At 38.1% G+C, this 21,086-nt stretch overlaps 2 protein-coding genes across 4 annotated transcripts in view; both read left to right on the forward strand.

The window, feature by feature from the left end:
- LOC129730792 (CD63 antigen) overlaps positions 1–21,086 on the forward strand; it is a 115,586-nt gene that overhangs the window by 17,740 nt on the left and 76,760 nt on the right. Inside the window, exon 2 of one of the 2 annotated variants that reach the window (XM_055690362.1) lies at positions 4,166–4,220. The exons of the other annotated variant lie outside the window; for it this stretch is intronic. The gene's annotated coding sequence lies outside the window, so the exon portion shown is untranslated. The remainder of the gene's footprint in view (positions 1–4,165; positions 4,221–21,086) is intronic. 2 annotated transcript variants of the gene reach the window in all.
- On the forward strand, positions 9,756–12,471 carry LOC129730791 (myosin-11-like). Of its 2 annotated transcripts, none has more exons than XM_055690360.1 (3): positions 9,756–10,129; positions 10,184–11,870; positions 11,929–12,471. In XM_055690360.1, exons 1-3 carry the CDS (start codon positions 9,789–9,791, stop codon positions 11,953–11,955), a joined length of 2,055 nt encoding a protein of 684 aa, XP_055546335.1. In that variant the 5' UTR covers positions 9,756–9,788; the 3' UTR covers positions 11,956–12,471. The 2 variants fall into 2 exon arrangements, with proteins under 2 accessions (XP_055546335.1, XP_055546334.1); XM_055690359.1 differs by having other exon boundaries at positions 11,934–12,471.

The raw sequence follows: 21,086 nt of genomic DNA on the forward strand, positions 1-21,086 counted from the left end.
CGAGAGTGATCACAAGTGATACGTTCGAAGCAAACTTTACAATTATTCTTTGAATAGGTCTGAGAGAATGACAAACTATGTTGTATCAATATGTTTATGTCAATAATAAAATAGCTCTCTAGGAGACAATGTAGCTCTGAATTGTTGAAAATGTTGTTTATAACATATGTTAATGTACTTTTTGCAAAAGGTTTAGGAATACACTCGATTGGAGTTAATCAATTTGATGTTATAAAGCAGTTAGTTTCAGTTTTCATTCTCTACCAAAATTATCTACAACTTTGCCGAGAACGTCGTACCAATCAATTAAACCGTTCTGGCTTAAAATATTTGTCATCATCAATACCTTTTCTACACTCTTTTTATTTAATAATTGGTAACCTTAAAGCGAGACGTTGTTTAATTGACTTGAAGTCATTCAAAGACAATGTTGATGGTTACTGGAACACAGCTGTAGGTAGAGTACCACTCCACCGTCAAAAAAAAACAGCGTGGGTGAAACTGAATCCTGCTCGAATTTGGCCATTTAGTAATATGTAGCACAGATTAAACCACCAGTTTCATGCAACGACACAACTCGGGTAAATCTTTTGATAACACTGGTCGACGAAAACGGAAAAAATGCTGCCCTAAAGCTCAAAATAGTGGTTCTAGAAAGACTATAGCTTTTTAATAATTTTTGTAAAATTTGGTTGTCTCTAACCAGTGCAGAAATGCATAAACTTACGTCAACGTGTCGCATAGTAATTGCTCGCTGGTTTCTTCGCTTCAACATTGTGTTTACGATAAAACTCATTTTAGTTTCTGAAAAAATGTTGGTGGCTAGGGCACCGAAACTCACAGGAATTGTTAATAGGCTATAATCTTTCCTTTTTTTTCAGTTCGAGCTTTAGGACCACACCTGTGTATAATTAGGTGGAAACAAGCATTTGTCATATGCAAATGGTAATTCGTAATGACCAAAAAATTAGAAGGCTTGTCGGCTACCACTAGTGTGACAACACCATTGGCACTTTTTAGCTCCCCAAAATCATTTACTCGAAGTTGTAAAACAGCGTGGTTGGAACTGGATTCTGCTTTAAAAAGAAAATTGTTTCAAAAATAACTCTCTTTATCATTATTAGCAACGTTTTGGCGAGGGATTAATAACTACTTCAATCGAATAATTTCGAGGCGCTAAAAAGTGCCGTTGGTGACACCGGCAAATTTGTTTAATTTATCGTCATTGCGAATTGCCATTTGCGATGACATGAGATGATTCTTGTTTTCTAATTATTTCTTCACACTGCACAATAGTCAAGAACCCAAATGTAGGGAAAAATTTGGTTCTAGAGCGTGATAACAATCTCCTAGAGAAAAACTTTCTTTTACAAAGTTGTTACATAGAATAAAGCGCTTATTGAAAAATTATTAAAAAATCTGTCTTTGAACTGTCTTTGAACGACTTCTAGGGCTTTTCAAGAGAAACAATTTGCAGTGCAGTATTATCGATGTTTTTCATAAAAAACTTGCCTTTTTCATTTGTTTGTCGTTCTTTTTCGAGCAAACAAGAAAATATCTCTTAAGCAGGCATTAGACGGAGCAAATATTTGCTATTTTTGGTACGGATTTTATTTTGTACAAATAAAATTCGTACCAGAAATAGCAAATATTTTGCTTCGTCTAATAGCTGCTTTAGTTTCAATTTGAAGGACACATTTGACTTTATATATGGAGAAGTTTTAAAAAATATTTTTTATATTTGAGTAAAGATAATTTGAAAACATGATTAACAAATAAAATAATTTTATATTTTTTGAATCTAAAGGAATCATTTCTTTTGCTATTTTAGCCTAAAACTAGAAATAGTTTTTATTTTTAATTTGATCCAAAACTATCGAAAATCGATCAACTGGTTCAAAAGTTGATATTTTTTTAATGAAATACATCGAATAAAGTTGTTTTTTAAGGGTGCCCTATTCCGGAGTTGGTCACCCTGACGACCTAACGAAAATTTTCGGGTTTGATTATTTTCGACGAAGATTTGAGCACAATTGAAGCACTTTGGGAGAACAACTTTTCCTATATTTACAAAGATAAAAAAGTAAGTTACTTGATTTCATCTAAAATTTGGGTAACCCTAATTTTTTATAATTCTTCAATAGCGCTTCATCTTATGTAACAACAGAAAGTTTTTCTTTAGAATATTACTAATCTGTCAGCTCTAGAACCAAATACCCACTAACATACTCGGACCTGTTTAGTAGTGCTACAGACCTGCCCGTATGACGGTTCTTTCCACACAGACTGGGGATCCAAAATCGCGCTGTGGAAGGTGATCTCCAGTAACCAGTGTGGTCCCCCGTTTCCTCTGCTGGTCCATCCACTATGGAAGGCTACAATCGAGTGAGCGGGTGTTGCAGCAAAAACCATACAAACATGTTATATTTGAAATCACCGCCTGCCGTGCTGCAACTTGCCGCCGCTCTTTGTGCTGCTCGTCGATCCAGTCGATTGGATAGGCAAAACTAAATTTTGTACGTGACTATCGGGAGTTGTAATTCCATTGGGCTTGTGGTTGTGCACCCAAGCGAGCAAAACAACAACAACAACAACAAATCGTTTAGAAAGTCGAAATGTTTGTATACCTTAGTGTCGGCAGTGCTGAGAAAGAAAAGTAGTAATTGGTTGTTTAGTTTGCTTTAGACCAAGATTGAGAGTTTTGCCTGATGCTCTGTATTTTTTCAATAGTTTTTCAACAGTTTACGTCACAAAATTAAAATTGTCCGTATTTTTGCGGACGCACAACTAATTTTCCAATCGACTGCTGTAAGAATGAAGGAAATCCGTTGGCAGAAGACGTATGTTGCCGTAAGACGTAATTCCACGTCAAAAGTATTGAAAATGACAACCGGGGTCGATTTAGGGTCTCTGGATATTATTCTGGTTCCTGAAATATTTATATTAGATGGCAATAGACCATTTTAAGCTGTTTCCCGGAACCTGTAAGTTATTATCTTGAATTTCAAAATGATGTCTGGAGTTGATTCCTAGCTACTGGGCATTATCTCGACTCCGGATATGCCCATATTAGGTGGAATTCGATCCAGAAATCGAGGAAGTAATCTTGAATTTTAAAATAGTATCCGGATTCTGGAAATCATTATGGTTCCGAATAGGTGGAATTCGAACATTTTATGCTATTTTCCTGGAGGAAACATCCCAGTTCCAAAAATACCCATATTGGATAGTTTTCGGCCTTGTTCTTAGTTCTGATTGATCGAAGGTTGCATTTGCATTTTTCAATAGTATAATAGTTAACATCATTATATCACATTTTGGTGGACGCTTAGCTAATTTTTCAATCGGTTGCTACAAGAACTAAGGGAATCCGTTGAAAACTGACTGAGCTATACTGCCCATAAAAGCATAAGAGTTCCATATGACTTTTGGCAAATTTTAGTTTATGCTGTCAATGTATCTAATTTTGGTAAAATTTTCGTATGCTTGATGAAATTTGAAAGTTTGTTCTGAAAAATGCTGAAAAAATACCAAACCCTGTCTGTCCCATATTCACAATGAAGGCATACGAGTCCCATTCTTAGTATATATTCGAGTATATATTCGATTGTGTTTTAAAAACAACATTTCACATTTGTTATCAAATAATAGAAAAGTGTTCACGTAAAAACATCATTGACTCAAATAAATTGAAACACAGTTCATGTTTTCGAGGTACAGTTGAAAATGTGCTAGTTATATCAAAACTGATTAAAACTAATGTGTGTTTTCGAAACAAATGAAACTGGAGTTTTTTTCTGGCCATAGCTTTCAGAAATCCTTTTTAGCATCTGGAATGAGTGGAATTAAAGTGTTCTGGATTGGCCTTATGGAATCGATTCTTCGTGGACTCTTTAAATAAATCATTGTAGACTCTTTGTCGAACAAACTTTCGTCTATCAACTATACTGCCTGTGATCGCATAATTGTAACGTTCGACATTTAATGGATTTTGCGCTTTTTGTTGGGAAATGCTTAAAATAGTATGTACTTTTTACATCTGAAAAAATATGCTTATGTTTTTTTGAAAAAAGTTGTAAAAAATACCAAGTTGTTTTGTCACAAAGCGTAAATAACCGCATAGTTGTCACACTACTTAACCTTTTCAACTTTTTTGTCATTATAGCTTTCATCCAAATCCACATCCGCATCCTTTGGAACTCGGAAGTTATTCTGATCCGGTAACCAACCACCAGTGATCCGTTTCTGATGTTCAGCTCATGCTTGTTGAATACAAGAAAAACTTCATTTCCACTGTGATATATTCCAAAAGTAGCTTGAAAGTAACGGCATAAAAGTATCATTGCAAAAATTTAAACCAATTTGACTTCAAAAGTAGTGTTTAATGTTTACATAGTGTAATGTAGTGCTTTCTTCGTGATACTAAGTTTAGTTGAACTGTCTATTCGCAAAAATATATTGGGAACAATGCGTTTAAGGTCGAAATATAAAACTGTCATTTGCTCGAACAACCAATTTTGCAAATGTTACAATTATGTGGTTATGGGCAGTATAGTTGTTTTTTGATGAAAAACATGCACAGGTTCATGTTGCAATCCGTTGAAACTAAATTGCTATATTGCAATTCGTATGATCCAAAAATATTGGACTGAAATAAACTGTCCACATGACAGATTCAATAAGGAATGATATTAACTGCCTTGGCCGTCTTAGAATGCTTGGAGACAGATATGCGTTTATTTTTTGTATATAGAGAAAAAATAAAGGAAAACGAGTCCCATCATTTATTTCCAAGCCTGGAATTCATACAGAAGTTCTTAGAGCTCATGGAAATATATAATGTTCCACCTCATGAACATACAGATGAATAAACATACGTTCCGTTAAGTCATAGTTATTTGCCTTCAATTCAAGGTTAGAAATTCATTTCCAATTTTCTCAATTGTGAGAATTTCCATATGGGACTGTTATGCTTCCATGGGCAATATAAGCATTTCAAATTCGACAATTTTCGAGACGCTCCTAATATTTCCGTTTTTTTTTTAAATTTGCACAGCTATCCCGGAATGTTGCCGTTAGACGTAATTCTACGTCAAATTTGAGTATAATATAAGAATTTTGAATTACATCGTCAATTTTTTTAAAGTCTAGGATCAATACCATAAAAACATTCTAATCCGAAGCTTGGAATCAATCACATTTAAACATTCAAAAAATGAATCCCCCTTACTGTCGGTCACATTCGCAGATTCAATTGGATACCAGTAGGCATCACTCACAACCACTCATGAATACTTTCACTAAACACCAACACGTTGTTAACAAAAGGATCCTGAAAGCTTTCATTTACATGCGAATATACCCGGATGTCCTATCCACACCATCCACATATGTGAAGTAGGTATCATGAAACTCAAGAAGGATACAACCCGACACACAGAGTTCAGTTACCGGTGCCGGGCTCTTGTGAAATATTCATGAATTGACTTCTTGTTCACACTCTTCACACTTCCATACGGATGCTTTCAGAAAAGCAAAACAGCTCACATGGCAGCTAGTTAGCTAGCTATCCAAACAGCCGCCAGCAACAATTAGTCCACTTTATCTTCTTCAACCCTTTGTGTCGAAATTCGCGTGCGAGGAAACACTAAATGGTTCTGTTTACTTTAAGAATATTCTCTCAACTCCCAACTAATGGTGTACATATGCGGAGTAACATTCGCTCTTTCGCATGTGTTCGTATCAAGATAGTAACGGTCCATGGAAATTTACGTGCTACATCACCTGAACCAGAAGCAGTTAACATGTTCAAGTATTTTTTTAGAATAACAAACTCAAACGGAAATTAATTTTACCTGATAGGCTCAAGTTCACTGCTTTCAGCAACATAAATGCTCCTATATCGTACAGACAGTAAAACCCTCAATTTCAGTCAACTCAATTATAGCGAACTTATTTTCAAACAACGTTCTCGCTGTAGACAGTTTACCGCGACTAAACGTGAAACCTAGACTGATTCATCCCGAGTGTATTGCGTTTGCGGGCTCCAATGAAAGGCTTACCTAATGGGATTGCACATTTAATGATAAAAATTACATCTTCTATGACATCAAGCTGTTTTTGATACTCGTACGTAAATCGCACATTGGAGGAACCACTTGTTACCTCCAACAGAAGGAGTTGATGCAAACGATATTCAGTATAGCTCAAAAATATGAGGGTTCAGGGTTCTTTTACATTTTTGATTAAACTTTTTCCACGTATATTAAACTGGAAGTTTCCCATTTCAACGTCAGTCACAAATTTTGATCCCCACGGAGGAAACCTCATTGAATATGGGATTTAATAACTTGGCAAATCTCGAGCTTCCCTACGAAGATGAGAATGCTAATGATGATTAGCGTACCTGCACATCAAATACACCTACCAGTGTGTATACTTGGCACATATTAGTGCTTAATTTTTAAAACTTAAATGCAAACTTCATTAGTTATTTGTCATTAGTTGCCTAATGTGTGAGTTAAAAAATATAACCGAACCGGAAAAAACAAGCAGATTTCTTTTTGCTTCAAATAATTGTTATATTGAGCAGACAATCAAAGCAATACTAAAAATTCAAAAAAAAAAAAAGGTTGAAGTTATCTCTATAAAGTTAAAAAAGAGCCATGTCTGCGCATAAATGTATAATGATCGCTGTCAAAAAATAGTAGGTATGCTCTGATGGCAAACAAGTCGATGTGGGAGGTTTGCATGCAAGCTTGTGAAACTATTGTAGATGTAGTATCTTTCTCCTCAGGCTTGTAGGCAATTAGCTATGAAGTGATTTAATCAAACGTCAACATTTGAGTCTTCATGCATAAACCGAAAGCGTGACGATGCTACGTTTCGAAACAATTAAACATTCGCAAAGTCAACAAACCGAATCGAACCCCCAAGTGAAATGTACACACACTAAAAAATTGCTCGCCCTCAGTCTTATTTCTGTATAATAATAGAATACCAACAGAATGCTGATGAATAGGATAACAGTGAGGAATATATAATTCTTAGCTATGAAGCTTTATTGCATTTCTTCATTGTCCATCATAACTGAGTCTTACGACTTCGAAATGTTCCCCGAAAAATAACTGTTGATGGGTTTCAAGTGTATATAGAAAACAAACCAAAGTCTTCTGTTCGATGTGTTACATACTTTCTTCTCCTTCGATACGATGATTGCTTCATTTCTGAAAGGCGCAATTTTCTGCGGGATTCTTATAAAACGTGTATAGTAAAAGATGCACTGCACGAATCTGGAACCTTAATTGAACGCAAAGAACACAATTTTATCAATCTCGCCTAATTTATTAGTTTTGGAATAGCGGAAAACTGCAGATTTAAAATAATAAGTGTTGCCAGGCAGTCTATATTCGAAAAAGAAAAAGAGAACACTATGATAATGAGAGTAAGCTATACTTAATAATCAGACCAACAATATTTGTAAAATTCGTCAGGACGTAAACAATAAGATATTCAAGAATACATCAATGAATTAAAAAACAAGTGTATTGCCTCTAAAATAGTAATCGTAACATGGGCATCCAGCCACCAGGAGATAGTAGCGTTTTTTCGCAAAATAAATTTTGAGAGGTAATAAATAATAGCTATTCAAACATTTTACCGGTCGGACTCGATTGTACAGGGTGCGCCATAATTATCACAACAAAAATGCAAAGTCGGTTTGCGGGTCGATATTGGTTGGACCCACAAAAACGAATAACAAACAAAATCAGATCTTCATGCAAGACGGTGCCTCGGCTCACACAAGACTGGTGCTAGTCCAACTTTTCCTCTGACATCACCAAGGACGAGTGGCCTCCAAACTCGCCAGATCTCATGACATTCGGTCCGCCGTCGAGTCTTATCCTAAGCTTCTCCCAGCTGTCATCAGAGCTAAAGGAGGACACATTGAATGAGTTTTTTTTATCAATTGTTTTTACTCAATGAACTATTTTTATTTCCAAAGTTTCCTCCTACTTGCCAACACATGATTAACGGTTCTATGTTTTTTGTTGCAATAATTATGGCGCACCCTGTATATGACTCGATTTTACGGACTCGGTTACATTGGTCAACACAGGTTCACTCCAAAAGCTTTCGGCACAAAATATTACCGAGCCGAAGTTTCAGTTAGGTGACCCGAGAATCACGAAAAAATGTGACAGCTGTCATTATATTTTTAACCGAACACTCAGTGGCAGACGGCGATAAATTTAATGTGTGTAGATTTGCAAAAAGTTCATATTTCTTTTTATACGAGACCTTTAACGGCATCCATAAATTATGTAACGAGAAATTTCAGTTTTATATAAAAAAAAATCATCGTAAAGATAAACGAAAAAACTTTTAAGTCAGCAACGCCGTTGACAATTTTGTTGCCGATTTGTAAAACAAAGAAATTGAGTCGAGTACTGTTTCTTTATGCTGATGTGAATTTCGAAAATAAAATGAAAGGGTCAAATGTAATTTGAAGTAGCTCTTTTAGGACGTGGTCTTCCATGCAAAAGTAATGTTAATTAACATTAGGGCATTACTCTTTAAAGAAATAACCTCACTATTCGACAAATCCAAATTGAATAAACATGTGATTCTGACTTGCAGTCTGAACAAATAATTCAACGATTGATTTCATACAGATCCCATAGCGAAATTTTTCCTATGAATAAAACTTTTATTTATAGGATAAAAACGAACTTTTCTTCGATTGCTTTCAGGTATCTCCAAAGAGCTATCCTTTCAACAAAACTAAAGCATACGGTACTCGGTTCTGTATTGATGACGCACTGCGATTCCCAGGATGCGGGAAACGATACTGCCGACCCCAAGTTGGGATAAACATTTTTCTTCTATTTACCTCTTACGGAAAATATATCGCCTTCTAATTCCTTGGTTAGACTCGGGTGGGAGTTATGTAAATGAAATCGTTCGCCTGTCGATTCCGTGATTGGAATGGCAATCCCTTTTGTATAGGCATGAAAACATCCTGCAGAATGGTTTCTTATAAATATGTTACGGTGAGCGTCTTTGGTCTTGAAATTCGATACCACACTATTTTACACAATAGATGTTGTCATCACGTAGCGGTCGAACTAGAAATTCAGTCTTATTTGTATATTTTTATTTGTTGGTAGTGATAACTGAGTATAGCTTTTCAACGCGAATAAAAAACCAGCACAACCACAACAGTTTATAGACTGCAGTAGTTTACATTTTATTCATTCAGTGTTTGTCCATCCACTTTTACTCGAGATGTTTTTCATACGTTGTGGCGTTTAGTTTCACTCATATCGTGTGTAAATGTGTCATGCAACTATATATGTGATGAGAAAAAAATTGAGGAAAGTTGGCCCAGTTTTTCTATTCGGAGCGGAGGGATATATGTGCATGAACTAAATCTAAAAAAAACTTTTAATTTGAGGATTCTTTCATATATTCATGAGTATCACTATAGGAAAACTACTGTTAGTTCAGGAAGGGATTTATTTTTGAATAAACCTCATTGAAGTTTTCTTTTGTGCATTATCCTATCGTTTGCTAGAAGTCTGCAATTTGGCTCTCCAAGCAGCATTGCCGAAGTGAACTAAAAAGTTTATTTTAGACATCATATCATACCATATTATAATAGCGTAAAGTTGTGTAAGCTTCAGGTATTTCATAAATTGCAGACTTATGATTCTCGTTCTCAATTGCGTATGACATTCCATTCACGCTACAAATTAAGCAGGCCGCGAAATTTAAAGTGTCTGACAATGACCAGTAAATGGTCGGATATATTGCAGCAAAAAATCACGGATCTTGTCTTGCTGAAGAATCGTCAGCTGAGGAGCTTCTCCAAACTACTGCTGGACGTAAACTATATTCGCTTTGCCAAGCTTGCAGAAGAGACCGAACTCTTTCTAGAGGAACTTATCCGTCGGTTGGAAGAAACCCCCTTCGAAGGTGAGTCTGTGCTCCTATTTCCGGTACGAAGTGTTAATACTCTGTGTCGGTCAAAGGAGCGTTGTATCAAGAAACTGGAAGCTTTCGAACGAATTTGCTGGAGCTGCGAAGACATTCATTTTGAACAAATATTTCTCCAGCGGATTACAAGGTTAGCTACTGCAACGATTGTAGGTAACAAGAGCACTTATGATATATTCCACAGCGCTGAGACCTTTCTGCGTAGATCGTTTCAAACATTCGTCAGCGAGGTCGAAGATCTCATCCAGCAGCTATCGGAAATAAATCGTGTGGCAGATTTCCAATCCCTTCTACGTCAAACCAAGTTTCTTTATCGGATTGTCACCAACAATCACGCCAACGTAAGAAATATCCTTACCTCGGTATCACTGAAAAGATTTTCGGCACTCAGCACAGCCAATCTTAAGCTAGAAGCATTACGTCTTTTCCAAAACTTACTGCATCGTTATCTGCAGCTTCTAGACGACATGGAGTCTGCGAATTCCTCCTCGCTAGAATCGATACGAGACAAGCTGAACCTGGAAATCACCAGATCCCGTTCGGAAATGGTGATCCGGGAGACAGAAGTAGCAGAGCTACGCCAAGAAATGTTTCCAACGTCGGAGATCAGTTTGAAGGTGCAACGAGATGCTGCGATCGATCAGATGGAACTAAAGGAATTGGACCTGGAAGTTCAAATCAGAACCATCGACGGGCTGCAGACAAACATACAAGGATTGGAGTATCAGGTGGCAAAATTGATCGAGGAACGTCAACGGGCCCAGGAGCAGTTGGCTACCGAACGTCAGGTTCTCCGGGAAGGTATTCGTGAAGTGGTTCGACTAGAACGACTGATAGAGAAGATCGAGAAGGAAATATCCGATCGATTGCATGAGTTTCAAGAGAAGCTGGAAGCTTTGGAGAAAAAGCGACTGGCAATTTTGGAGGATGATACGCTAACCGAAGAGGAACGAGCACGATTGCTAGCAGAGTTAGAACAAGAGGTTGATATCATCCGAGAAAAGTTCGAGGTCGATCAACAGTTGTTGACTGAAAAATGTCAGGAATTGAAAAAGCAATCGAAGAGTGTCACCGAGGATTTGGATGCCTTCAAGGATGAGTTACTTAAAAAGCACCTGGACGAGATAAGGGAGCTGGAAGAAATGAAGAAAAATACGACTCCTTCAGAGCTCCTGCTGATCAACGCGAAAATTGCGGCGCTACAGCAAGAGTTTGACGAAAATTTGGAAATGCTAGAAAGAGCAAAGGCTAGGGTGCAATATTTTGAGGATGAATTCGGTAGATACTATATCAACGCAGCAGGGCAAAAGGTGTACAAACGAGACTCCGGAGCTTCGGAGTATATTCTTACCGAAGATGGCCAATGGGAGAAGATACAGGAGGGTGTGGATTTATTGCAAGACGAAAAAGGAGAATTTTATGTCGACAACTTTGGAAACAAAATATACACAAAAAAATTCTTTGAAGATGAGTTTGGAAAATACTACATCGACAGTGCTGGTAGAAGAAAATACCTGGAAGAGCAAACGAGTGGGTCAATGTCGGTGTTACAATTGCCCGAACAGACGGGTGAGGCAAAAACTGTTGAAGAAAGTGCTGAAGAGGCAACACCTACCACATCTGACATGAATATTTCAGCTGAAGTCAGAGAGCAGAGGGCCTCCAATATCAAATATATTCAGGATATAGTTGGTGTTCCACTCCGAAAGGGACTGGCACTCGCCTTTCTGTATCAACCTTCGGATCCGATTGAGTTTCTTGCTAAATTTTTGAAAAAATATCATCACGATCAAACAAGGGAACAAGAAAGAAATCGTGTCATGGAAATGGTGGCGAATGTAAAGTTTGAAACTAATGAAGCAGCTAAACAGGTAGTATAGTTATGTTTCAAAATCAGTAATAGTGAATAATTTGTTTGCTTTCATCCAGGATAGAAAGGAGGATATTTGTCAATGAATGACTGTTTTCAATTCAAATGGTAAACGATATAAGTTGGACATCTTCACCAAATCGTTTGATTATCCATCTAATATGCTTCTAATCGTTCAACCAATAACTATACTACTCGAACCGGGACACAATCGATTTTCTTCTTCTGGTGTTAAACACAACCGTTATGTAGCTCACAGTACACAACTACTATCCCGATTTCCATGGAACCCGGTTACGGACCGGACACAACAAACCCGTTGCTATCGTAGTTCAATGCATTAATAATAGACAGAACTGATCCCTTTTTTATCAGCAAAAGTTTGCCCCATTCGAACGAAAAGCCCCCTCTAACCACATTCAAATGCCTTTGGCCTGGATTCTACCCCACTGGTACCCATGTGGTATTGTGAGCCGAAATTCACAGAGTGAATATTTGAAACACAATCCAAAGATACTAAATGGAATCGACAGAACATCGCTCATCGCTCTTCACTCCACTTACCAGCGGGTTTCAATTGAAATAAAACACACAAAGGTACTACGATGTATACATAATAAAACGTTCATACTTTTTGTTTTGTTGGGTTTTATTTCGTTGATAAAGAATTCTTCATTACACAATTTATTTGAAGATTACTCCAGGATCATCTACGTCTAGAGCGGATATCTACAGAAAATGCCAGGATCATAATATAAATTCCATAGTTTTTGTCGTCAATGGTGGAGCATCATCTCCCCTTTGTTTTTCAAGGCTAATTATGTTTTAATGCTATCATGCACTTTCTGAATTACTTTCACTCTATGTGTGGACAGAAGGGAAAAGGGTACAGACGTACGTGCCGTGTTCATCAAAACACTGTTGCACTGTTGATGCGACATTTTTCAAGCACAATCTGTATGCTATGATTACCATTTAGGTTGTTTTTATAAGCTAGAATTTGTTGAGTTTCTGTAAGTTAAATATGCCTAAATAAAATCAGTTGGTAGTGGTTTTTTTTGCAATGACCCTCAGAAGTCCGATGCCATTTTGAAAAGCAACATAACGAATAACAGGTACAGAGAGTTTTGACAACAGGTCTAACAAGCAGCTTTAAATCGCTCGTTTCAAGCCAAAATGTTTCAAATAAAGGCAACGTAATATCGCCTCGGGCCTACAGGGCTTGGTTTTGACAGCAACATCGAGCATTTTTTCAGCTGTAACACTTAAACCTTGTTCTGAGTTTCAAGCAAAAGAAGTGAAAATCTTATACATACAAATATTTGTTTTTTTTTTCATTCTGTGCCGAACACGCATCAGTATAGGACGTGTTTGGTGATCGCTCCGATAGAATATAAAACAAAAGACGCGCGAGCAAGTGTTGGCATTGTTTGCCTGGTCGAGTGAAGGTTCAAGGTCGCCCGCCTTTGTGCAACTGTTTCGCATCGTGGCTGTTTGCTGGTGCGTAAGCCGATTTGGCTGCTAAGTGATTTGTGCTACAGCAGTGGACGAGAATCTCAACACAAAGGAGGAAAAAGAAGAAGCCAGCAGTTGACAGCGAGTTGTGTCGCTGTGCTGAGTGATCACACACCCGGCTCGCTGCTGGTGGCTGGTTGGAGCTGCTGTATTGGTGCTGCTGGCTGTAACGGCTGCAGCTTCGACCGTTCGGACAACCAACCCTGCTGAAAGGAGAAGTAAAGAGGTACGTGTTCTGTCGGCGCTAGTGCGCTAGATTTAGCGCGATGGATGTAGATCCCTCGCCTCCCGTGCCACCATCCCCGAACCCCTCCGACCCTGTCCCTCCTGCCAACCCTTCCTCTGTTAATTCTCCAGTCCCCCCTCGCCCCAGGCTTTACCCGGACGGATCTCAGTGCAGCTTTACTGTTTTCTTTCGGCCAAAAGCAGGACCGAAATCGAAACCGTTAAACATCCTGCAGATTTCGAAAGACCTGACGGAGGGGTACAAGGCCGTGACCGAAATCTCCAAGGTCAGACCCAACAAGCTCCGTGTCGTGGTCAGCGACCTGGAACAGGCCAACGCTATTGCACGCTCCGAGCTCTTCACACGCGAGTATCGCGTTTATATACCCGCACGAGACGTGGAGATCGACGGTGTCATAACCGATTCGAGTCTGTCGGTCGAGTGTATCTTGGCAAGCGGTTTTGGCTGCTTCAAAAATGCTTTGTGTCACGACGTAAAAGTAAAGATCATAGATTGCAAGCAATTGCGGTCTGTGTCTCTTGTCAACGGCACAAAAGTGTACACTCCGTCAGACTCGTTTCGTGTTACGTTTGCCGGATCTGCTCTCCCTAGCCACGTCTCGATCGATCGGGTTCGTCTGCCTGTGCGATTGTATGTACCCCGTGTTATGAATTGCACCAATTGCAAGCAGCTAGGCCACACAGCCGCCTACTGCTGCAATAAGGCACGATGTAGCAAGTGTGGAGAAACTCATGCGGACGATTCTTGCAGTGTAAATGCTGAAAAATGTATTCACTGCGGGGAAAATCAGCATGAGCTCTCCACATGCCCGGTGTACATGCGCTCATCTTACGCTGAGATGCTGAAGAAGACCGTGACCACTTCTACCATAACATCGAACCCCTTTGATCTGTTGTCCTCTGATGAAACCGATTCTGACGATTCACCAGCGGGAACAACTTATGCCAATCCTGGGGCGTCTAGAAAGAGGAAAAGTATTTCCTCTCCTAAACTTCCCCGAAAAGGTCCTAAGATTTCCCAAAGTGAAATGAAAGTTACAAACAAACCAAACAGTGCTGCGGAAAAACCGAAGCAAACTCCTCCTGGGCTTGCAAATTTAAAGTCCCAGAAGGAGTTCCCAGCACTGCCAGGAACATCTAAAACCCCAGTTGTTCCTTTTGCACTCCCAGTAGATGAAACAAACTCTGGATTAGTGAAATTCTCTGACATTGTGGACTGGATTTTTGAAACTTTCAATGTATCCGATCCAATTAAAATTTTTCTTACAGCATTCCTCCCAACAGTTAGATCATTTTTGAAGCAGTTGACTGCCCAATGGCCCCTCCTTGCAGCGATTGTATCCTTCGATGCCTAATTCATCTGCGTATACGAAAGATTCTATCTCTGTCTTACAGTGGAGTTGTAGAAGTATTTTACCAAAAATGGATTCATTTAAAGTTTTATTAAATAGAAACAAATGCGATGCATTTTCCCTTTGTGAAACTTGGCTTACTTCAAATATTGATCTCAACTTCCATGATTTTAATATTATTCGCCTTGATCGAGACACCCCATATGGAGGAGTACTTTTAGGGATTAAAAAGTGCTATTCTTTATATCGTATTAACCTCCCCTCGATCCCAGGCATCGAAGTTGTCGCATGTCAAATGACAATACAAGGTAAAGAGCTTTGTATTGCCTCAATATATATTCCTCCCAGAGCACAGGTTGGGCAACGGTTGCTCTTTGATTTAATAGAACTTCTTCCCTGGCCACGTTTGATTTTGGGAGACTTCAACTCTCATGGTGTGGCTTGGGGTTCCCCCTACAATGATAACCGCTCCTCTTTAATCTATAACCTTTGCGATGACTTCGACATGACTATTTTGAACAACGGTGAAATGACACGTATCCCGAAACCTCCAGCGCGCCCAAGCGCTTTGGATCTATCCTTATGTTCGACGTCGCTACGGTTGGATTGCACATGGAAGGTAATCCTCGATCCTCACGGTAGCGACCATCTGCCTATTCTTATTTCAATTACAAACGGGTCAACTCGCATGCAACCAATTGACATTCCGTATGACCTCACACGGAATGTCGATTGGAAGTTATACGAGGAAATGATTTCAAAAGCGGTCGAGTCGATTCAACATCACCCACCACTTGAAGAATACAACTTCCTCGCGGGCTTAATCCTCGACGCCGCGTTGCAAGCCCAAACGAAAAAATATCCCGGTGTAACGATCAAAAAGCGGCCTCCAACTCCGTGATGGGACAAAGAGTGCTCCGATGTCTACACGCAAAGATCCGACGCGTTTTTGGCCTTCCAGAAAGGAGGTATACCCGACGACTATATACGGTATTCGGAGCTTAATACCAAGCTTAAAAGCCTGGTCGTTTAGACCATTGGGTCGAATCAAATGGTCTTCTATCAGATACTCAATTTGGCTTCCGCCGTGCCAAAGGGACGAATGATTGTCTTGCGTTGCTTTCAACAGATATTCAGCTGGCGTATGCTCGCAATGAACAAATGGCATCTGCGTTCTTGGACATTAAGGGGGCTTTTGATTCCGTTTCTATTGACATTCTTTCGGGTAAACTTCACCGACAAGGATTTTCTCCAATTTTAAACAATTTTTTGCACAATTTGCTGTCCGAAAAGCACATGCATTTTACGCACGGCGATTTGGCAACTTTTCGCATTAGCTACATGGGTCTTCCCCAGGGCTCATGTTCAAGCCCCCTTCTTTACAACTTCTATGTAAATGACATCGACGAATGTCTGGCAAATTCATGCACGATAAGACAACTTGCAGACGACAGTGTAATCTCTGTTACAGGAGCCAAAGCTGCCGATTTGCAAGGACCATTACAAGATACCTTGGACAATTTGTCTGCTTGGGCTTTACAGCTAGGTATCGAATTCTCTCCGGAGAAGACTGAGATAGTAGTTTTTTCTAGGAAGCATGAACCTGCTCAGCTTCAAACACAATTAATGGGTAAAACGATTTCTCAGGTTTTGGTACACAAATATCTTGGTGTCTGGTTCGACTCTAAAGGCACCTGGGGTTGTCACGTTAGGTATCTGATGAAAAAATGTCAACAAAGAGTGAATTTTCTTCGTACAATAACCGGACAATGGTGGGGAGCCCACCCAGGAGACCTTATAAGGCTTTACCAAACAACGATATTGTCTGTCATTGAGTACGGGTGTTTCTGCTTCCGCTCCGCAGCAAACACACATTTGATCAAACTGGAGCGAATACAATATCGTTGTTTGCGTATCGCCTTGGGTTGCATGCAGTCGACCCATACGATGAGTTTGGAGGTCTTAGCTGGAGTACTACCATTGAAAAACCGCTTCTGGAGCCTGTCTTCTCGCATTCTTATCAAATGTGAGGTCTTGAACCGTCCTGTGATTGAAAATTTTGAAAGGTTAATCGAACTTAATTCTCAAACCCGTTTTATGACATTGTATTTCAATCACATGTCCCAAAATATTAACCCTTCTTCGAATATTCCAAATCGTGTCGACTTATCAAATCCGGAAACAGCAACTAGACCCGCACGATACTCTCAGGTCCCGATGGAGACAACCCAATATGCCAGTCCGTAATATCTTGGCCCAGCAGCGGAACATGTGCTTACCTATGGCAATGTAAACCATCATACAGTAAACCAGTGCTTTTAATGCAAAATATTATAGCTTTAAGTTACATTTAGTTTCAGCTCGCAGTCGGCAGCGAGGATAAAAAATTAAATAAAAAGCTACCAGATATAATTGGCGCCGTTAAACATTAAATTGTATTTGTGCCGTGTCAAATAAATTATAGATGAACAAAAAAAAAAATATTTGTTTTTCACGCAAGTGAAATAGGTAACCTAAAATTGTAAGGCAACCTAAAATTGTAAACAAATTCGATCCCGCGGTATCAAAGGTTGTGGATGGATTTTGTTTTCACTTGTGTTTACTTATTGCAAGTTCGAAATGATGCGTAGAATCTGATTTTGTTGGAAAAACAACAAAAAAAAAACATGAGTATCCTTTTTGTAGATTTTATGGCAACTTTTTACAGAACAAATTTGGCATATCGGATATCAAAGAATAAATAATTGCATTATTACCTTTGTTATTTATATGTCTTTGATTTATTTAAGAGCCGCAGGGCCTTCAGTAAAGTTGATCCAATAATTATTCTCTACTAGCTGACCCAGCAGACTTTGTCCAACCTATTTTTCTTTTATTTAATTTTGAACATTCACGATTCCACATGTTTTTATTTCAAATATTCGAGACTTTAGTTTAGTTACTGTAAAGAAACAGTTTCTATTGCTCACACAAAAAGAAACAGTTTTTCAAGTTCACACATAAAAGAAACAGTTTTAAAATTGTTCAAGACGACCTTTTTCGAAAATAAATAAACCGGGGGACTTTCCAATATATTACAGGACGTGTGAAAAGCATAGGAATTCTTAATTGATTCCTTACACTTCCAAAGATTGATTTCGCGATTTTTTAATAGTCATTTCAAATCCAAACATTACGTTTAAACTCAAAAGTCAAATCGTTCTCGGAATGAGAACATCCTCACCTTTGAGTTTGCCTTCAAGTATCGACATTGGTTTTAAAACAATTTACGACCAATCTTGTCCAATTACATGAGTTTGTTCGGTTCAGGTTTCTGAGCGTGAGAAGGACATTTTCAACTTTTAACCGTCAGTTATGTGCACTGCTATAAATAAGGGAATTGCTGGATGATCTAGAAGAGTTAGGAAACTCTTTTGTTATTGTTATTTTATTGTTAAAATCATCTGACACATTGGTGGTCTTAATGATAAAATATCCTAAAGGTAAAACAAATATTAACAAACGAAGTAGTTGGGATTGTCGTCAACGGAAGAGTCGCCTGAACATTTGAATAGTTGATTATTTCTTCTGAATTATTTATACAATAATTATTTATTATTGACTTATTCATACAGTCTACTGATTTATCAGGAATTTCTTTCGGAATTCTGAAATTCAAATCGTCGTCATGTTTGTTTGTCGCTGCCAAAATTTCACATTTACGTGACAGTGGTATACATGGTTCTGAACGATATTCGGAAACGCATTTGTAATGAGTTCCTGAGTCATCAAACGATTGATGTTTTGCTGAATAAAATAGATAAAAACCACATCTGGCACGTTTTAATTGAGTAAAATTGAGTCCACCTTGTCTTAAAACAAAAAAAAAACAACTTATTTCAAGCGCGTATTCTACGCTTGTACGTGGGGATTTTGAAAATTTTCACTTTTTACAGAAATGGCGGGCTAATTTTCTGACAAATTGGAGTAAAGCTGAAGCGAATAAAAAAGATCAGGTGGAGCCATTCCAAGATTTGTAGAATTTGTTAGTTCTGTTGGATAGTTGGTCAGTTCTTAAATATTCAATTTACATCAACTAATGTCGTTTATATAATTCTAAATGATTTTCGGAATGAACTCCTGTTTCGTCGAGATTACTCGGTACAAATTTTTCGACTGGCGGTAGGTATATTGGTTCCCGAATGCTGAATCTAAGATGTCTATGAGTTCAAATATATTCTGGTTGATGAATATTTAAAAGGCACTGTTGAATTTCATTCAACTTACCTGAGCCACTGAAATTTTCACGTTATACAGCGGATTAATCACAAATCGTTGACAACTGAATTATTTTCTTTCATTGTCGCTTCGTTGGAAAATAACCGAACAATCACGTTTTAGTGAAAAAAATCTAGTAGTAGTGAAGGTTGTCAATTGATATTGTGCATTTAAATAAAAATGATCAAATCGTCGCTGATGATCTGGCAGTCAGGCTCACTTCCGATGTTTATTTTTGTTGTTCTCGCAACACTGCAACCATCTCAGTCGCCACTGCGCTGTCACTACGGCTTACAAAAACAAATACATTGAAATCGTTCCCGCAGTTCATGTTGTGTGAACACCGTGAACACGCATTTATTCTATGTGTTTGTAAAGTCGGAAGAAAGTTCGGAAGTCGGAAGTCCGACTTCCGAACTTTAATTTAGTGCTGGCGCCACAATAAACAAATCAATTTTAACTGCCGACGCCTTCTTAGAACGCAATATGTCCTCTATCTCTTCTACTGCTGTTTGCAGTGGAAAATTGATTTCTTTTTCCTAAGTTCCCCCTTCAATATTTCACAATCTTTCTCGCCGTACAAACCTGCTCTGTGTTAAGATGAACACAACAAACGAAATTGAGTACAAATCGGACGATCTATTCTCAAGTTACAGAGGTTCGCACATTTTTGTCTCTCTCCTTAATTTATATATTTAGATTTTATAGAAGTCGCAATTTTGTGATAATTCCCCCTAAAATTGAAGAGCGAATTTTACTTTTTCCATTTCTGCATATAGAAATTCACTTTGTTCGGCAAAATTGTAGCACATTCTACAAGAAACAACCTTGTCGAAGACACCATACTTCTATCTACCTATATAAATAGACTTTTGAGGAGTTTCCTATAGATTATCCTTAAAAATCAATTGTTTTCAAATTAACTTAGTTATCGTAGTAAATTTCTAAAAGTTTTCATTGTTCTACATTATTGTTTGCTAGAACGAAACAATCATTTTCTTCTATAGAAGTTTATTTTTATCTAACACATTTTTTTATTATTGACGATTTTTACTAAAATAATGCACTAATTAACACTAAATACACTTTATTCAAACAAAATTGGTTTTGGAGCCGAAGTATCTTCAGCAAAGTTATTTTATTAATTATTCTTCATTTACGAGAAGCTTAAAAATCTGTGATTATTCTAATAATCAATAATAATAATCAATTAACTAAGGAATAACTGATGGATTAATTGAAACATTGCTAAAGGCACTACGGTTCTAAAATTATATTGTTTGGGTCAACATAATTTCGATCACGTTTTCGCAGCATTGATTTATTATTTCCAGTTTCGAAATGCAAAGCAAACAACGCAATCTACTTTCCTATCTAGATGCTCCCTTTATGTGATCTATGCTTAAGAGACACACAGTAAAAGCAGTGCAGTGAGCACTGTTGTGATGTTTTTTTTTTTGCGAGATGTCTTTTCCTTTTGAGGAAGCTCACACCAATCTATTTTCTCTCCGAAGAGATATTTCAGATTTCACCGCGGTATTTTTTGCAAGCTCTTTAGATTCAAACGTTTCACTGCTCTCTTCAAGCAAGTGCGTTTGCCCACCAGTGTAAGAGCAGTTGTTTTCGCAGTGAAAGATATTCTCCTACCCGCTAGTGATTCTCTGACGATAGATGACAAATTGAATTCCACACAAGTTTTTCGAACATGCTATACCTGAATCCTTCCTTAATTCATCTATGTTCATCGTTCTTATGACAAACGTTCTACATGAGGTGATGTTCTACTGTTTATTTTTCTCTACTAATAGTCATCATTAGCAGAGCAATAAACGTTAGCTTACGAAATT

The sequence above is a fragment of the Wyeomyia smithii genome, chromosome 3 (assembly GCF_029784165.1).
Source record: "Wyeomyia smithii strain HCP4-BCI-WySm-NY-G18 chromosome 3, ASM2978416v1, whole genome shotgun sequence".
NCBI classification, from domain to species: Eukaryota; Metazoa; Arthropoda; class Insecta; order Diptera; family Culicidae; genus Wyeomyia; species Wyeomyia smithii.

Coding starts and splice junctions, on each gene's coding strand:
- LOC129730791 (XM_055690359.1), top strand. CDS start 9,789: ATGACCAGTAAATGGTCGGATATATTGCAGCAAAAAATCACGGATCTT. Junction 10,130..10,183: donor TTTCTCCAGCGGATTACAAG/GTTAGCTACTGC, acceptor TATATTCCACAG/CGCTGAGACCTTTCTGCGTA. Junction 11,871..11,933: donor CTAATGAAGCAGCTAAACAG/GTAGTATAGTTA, acceptor CATCCAGGATAG/AAAGGAGGATATTTGTCAAT.